General features: G+C 28.5%; 1 protein-coding gene across 1 annotated transcript in view; it reads right to left on the minus strand.

The window, feature by feature from the left end:
* The window catches only part of Acat2 (Acetyl-CoA acetyltransferase 2), a 5244-nt gene extending 2734 nt beyond the window's left edge, over positions 1-2510 (minus strand). The window contains exons 1-5 of the mRNA XM_067047122.1: positions 2209-2510; positions 1979-2100; positions 1382-1494; positions 1109-1308; positions 795-1024 (exon numbers count right to left, since the gene is read on the minus strand). Coding sequence (XP_066903223.1) covers positions 795-1024; positions 1109-1308; positions 1382-1494; positions 1979-2100; positions 2209-2257 — 714 coding nt within the window. The 5' untranslated portion in view covers positions 2258-2510. The remainder of the gene's footprint in view (positions 1-794; positions 1025-1108; positions 1309-1381; positions 1495-1978; positions 2101-2208) is intronic.
* Positions 2511-4343: the final 1833 nt, after the last annotated feature.

The raw sequence follows: 4343 nt of genomic DNA on the forward strand, positions 1-4343 counted from the left end.
TATATTTACTATAATCATATATTATCAGAAATAATATATATAATATTACAATACAAACAAAACTAATTGTAAAACAATAAAGAAAAGTGTGGGTTGTGTTGGTAAGCCTGAACATTTTGCTCACCAATAGTACATTTACAAGCTTAAAAGTTAATAGTGCATTAATAAACCATCATTTTAATACTGGGTAAGTGTTATAATTCACTCTCCAATACACAAAACTAGAAGTATAATGAAGTACCTATAAGCCGTCGTCAATCTACACATTTCTCAATGTAGTTTACTAGACACTGTGAAATGTGGAGATAGAGTATGTATAATGAAGTACCTATAAGCCGTCGTCAATCTACACATTTCTCAATGTAGTTTACTAGACACTGTGAAATGTGGAGATAGAGTATGTATAATGAAGTACCTATAATCAGTCATTAAAAATATATATCAATGTGCTGATATTAGATCATTAATCCTCAAAATCACAATTTTTTTCTGTTTGCCAATGGACATTCATATAGATAATTTTGATGGTAATTATAATTACACAGTAGTAGAATCTAATCTGTGGCAGATATTTAAATTGACAATTAACAGTCACTCTTTTAGAAGCAGTGCAAGTACAATTTAAATCAAATATAGAATTTGATTAAAAAGGAAAAAACAGAAACATGACATTGTCTACTACGAACAACAACCCTTTTTTCTATAATCAAGGGAATGTTTTCACATTAATTTTTTTACTCATGGATAACATTTATTTTTTTTATTGAAGAAAAAAGTTTTATTCCTAGACATACTTTTGCAAAAGCAGGCCTAAGGCGTTGAAGGCCTTCATATGTAGTTCCATGAGCTGGAAATTCATCCTTGCTGACTATTATATCACCTTTTCTGTCTTTAACAGTTATTGATACTATTTCTTTATCAAAGTAGCCTTGCTTTTGAGCAATTTCAGTTTTGTTTTGAGATTTGACAGCAAATAAATCTTGTTCTTCCCTTGTTAATTTAAAATCTTGGGCAACATTTTCAGCTGAAATTAAAGACAGATCTTGAAATTTTCTAAACATATTTTTATAAGAATTCCAAAGTAATTTTAAAATTGTGTAACAAATACCTGTTACTCCCATATGAATAGAATGAAATGCGTCGGTTAATCCATCCGTAGTTAAAGTACAGACTAGTGGTGTGTTGCCCATTTTTAAAGGCTTACGCATCAGAACACAGTGAGGAGCTAATGACATTGATTCCTGTCCCCCACATATGACAATATTAGCATCATCTGTCTTGATGCTCTGATATCCAAGCCAAACTGATCTAAAGAAGAATACATATATAAAAATATTTAGAGAAATTTAGTTGAAATGGAAGTTCAGATCAATGAACATACTTTAAGCCAGAACCACAAAGTAGATTGATGGTATAAGCTGGAACTGTAATTGGGAGACCTGCATTCATGGCAGATTGCTTAGCAGGATTTTGACCTACTCCTGCTGTAAGCACCTTAAATTGAACAAAATATGAATGAAAATATTATTTAATCAATTAAAAATAATAAAATTATCCAGGTCATCTTAGACAGCCTCATAATAAACTAAATAAAATTTAAAAAATACTGAAGCTAGAAATAAAGAATTCTGTAAGTCTTTTGAAATTTTTGTAGAAAGTCAATTATAAATAATTTTGGATCTTAATTAATTATCAATTTCAGTTAACTGATAAAAATCATAATTAATTTTCAAAATGGACTTTATAGAAATATTTTGGTTCTTTTAAATACGATACATTATTAAATTTTTGTCATGTCCTAACTCTAAATATTAAATAATTGATCTGTGATTGATGCACTTCACAAAACCAAACTGTATGTAAAAATTAATAGGGGGTCTAAATATTTGCTGATAACGTAATAATTGTAGATAAAAAAGTAAAGTACAAAAAATATATTTCTGAAAGTTTTTGTTAATCTTTACAAAGTCCTTATTACCTGTCCGATTATCACTTCTGATATTTCACTAGGTGGCACCTTAGTCCTCAAGAGAAGCTCCTTAATGACAGCAGTTCCTAACTCATGAGATTTCACAGAAGAAAGAGAACCACTAATGCAACCTATTTTTCAAAGATTTCTAATTACTTACAAAACTAATTTTACACTTCATTTATAACTGAATATTTTTAACAATCACTTAGAATAGAAAAATGTGCATTGAAAATTACCAATTGGTGTTCTGACTGCTTCAACTATAACAACGGTTGGGTCGGACATCGTATATGAACCTTGTCAGGAGGATTCCTAGACTGAAAAAGAGGACACCTCTCTCCAAACCAACGACTCTCACTCAACACGAGAAACTGAGATGTTGATTGCATTCCTGAAAGTTAATACCTGAGCCGGCTACCCACAATGCAATGCAGTCACTTGATTGCAATTTACTATTGAAAAGTTAATAATCTTGAAGTAATAAATATTTTTATCAAAAATAACCCATGTAATATATGTTTTTTAGTTTAATATTTTCATTCAATTGCTAAATTAAAAAAAAAAATATATATTATCAGTTAGATTGGTAGGGTTTCATTTCAGGTCCCGTAACCTTTCCAGTCCAGTAGTATTACCCTGTTGTGTTGTGCAAAAATGGCTGATAGACTGGAGGCAAATTCGAGCTCTCCAAAATGTACAGGTAAATAGATAAAACACTTTTCATTTTGGTGGAGATAAAAGATAGTCTGTTGCATATTGTGGGCTAGCTACGCTCTATACTATTTGCCGAAGCACCGATGACTTTATAACCTTTCTGGTCCAGATGTCCAATGAATTACAATTATAAATAAATAAATAATTTATATTATTGCATATGTTATTTGCTTATCAATTTGCCCTTCAACATCTTCATCTACGTTTTGTACAATTTAATTATGTCATCTGTTCAGGTTATGTGTGTATTGAATTCCACATAATTCTCATTTTGTAAATTTAATTTATCTCATTGTTATCTTTTAACTTATTGTAACCAATTCAGTGTGAATAAAGGCTAAAATGTTTTTTAAAGTTGTTTGTATTTAATAGTTATTTGAATATCTCATTTAGGTAATCTTATATGGTGCTAGTTGCTAAGAAATTGTCTTTTAATAAAATGTTTTGGGTCCATGTCCTCTTTTATTATTTGATATACTAGTTCATTGCGAAAATCATTGAACATTCTTTTAATTTACTTTTATTTTTATGTAAATTTATGATTTGTGCCATTTCTTTTAATATTAACCTATTTGACATATGACAATTGATTAACATTGTTGACATTACTTTTTTAAATAGCATTCTTGTCTATTTAATTTAAGGATCTTCTATGTTCAATTTAAACTTGTTTTTAATTTGGTCTGTTTTAGTTTTTGACATAGATTAATTTTTAAAATTTTGTTATTCTATTTGATCTAAGTGGTACCTTTTCGTGTGTTGTTACTTCTATATTAAGTGGAATTGATAATTATCATTTTGTTTGCTTCTTGAGTTGAACATTTTAAAATAATTAAATTTTACATTATCATTATAGATTTTAATAATAGTTGCTTTTATGTTTTCTAACTTCAAAATTTTGGCTATATTATAGTATGTTTACTTCACAGAGATTAGTTTCTCTCATGCTCATCTCGACGACACCATGTTGAGATAATAGATGTGGAAATGCTGCATGATTCTTCATATCAGTTTATATTAGTGTTAATTTAAAAATATGAAATTTGTTTTTTTTAATGATGATTCATGTATCCGGATGTATATATTATTGAGTGGTACTGTTGGTGATAGATGACGCTATCATGCTGGGGATTCTATGATTGTCATTTATGTCATCCATTCCTGTTATTAAAACTAAAACTAAAAATAATTCTTCAATGTTGGATTTTGTCCTTTAAATTATCATTTCAGTGTAACTATTTTATAACTAGGTTAAGAATGTAATACAATGTGTTATTTTAGCCAACAAATTGACTAAAAATCACAATTATATGAAAATGTAAAATCTATTATTCTTGTGAGGAATCAATTAATGGTTTTTTTAACATGACTGGTTTTGTTAACAGAACCTAATTCTACTGTATGCATTATTTTTACCATTTCTGGATAATTTTACTATAGCAAACTTTTTTCTATATTTGTGAGCTGTAATATTGTTATCCAGTTTATTTTGGAATTTAGTAGTATCTAACCAGTCCTCCAATTACTTCGAACTCAATCAGTTTAAGCTTAATGATAGTATTTATTGTGCTATATTGACATTATCAGTTAGTTAAGGAAATTAATATTCTTGGTATTTTTTAAAAATCATTTTTATTTTTGATTTTCAACCTCTAAG

Source organism: Halyomorpha halys, unplaced genomic scaffold, assembly GCF_000696795.3.
Source record: "Halyomorpha halys isolate HHAL.00 unplaced genomic scaffold, Hhal_1.1 Scaffold364.1, whole genome shotgun sequence".
Taxonomy (NCBI): domain Eukaryota; kingdom Metazoa; phylum Arthropoda; class Insecta; order Hemiptera; family Pentatomidae; genus Halyomorpha; species Halyomorpha halys.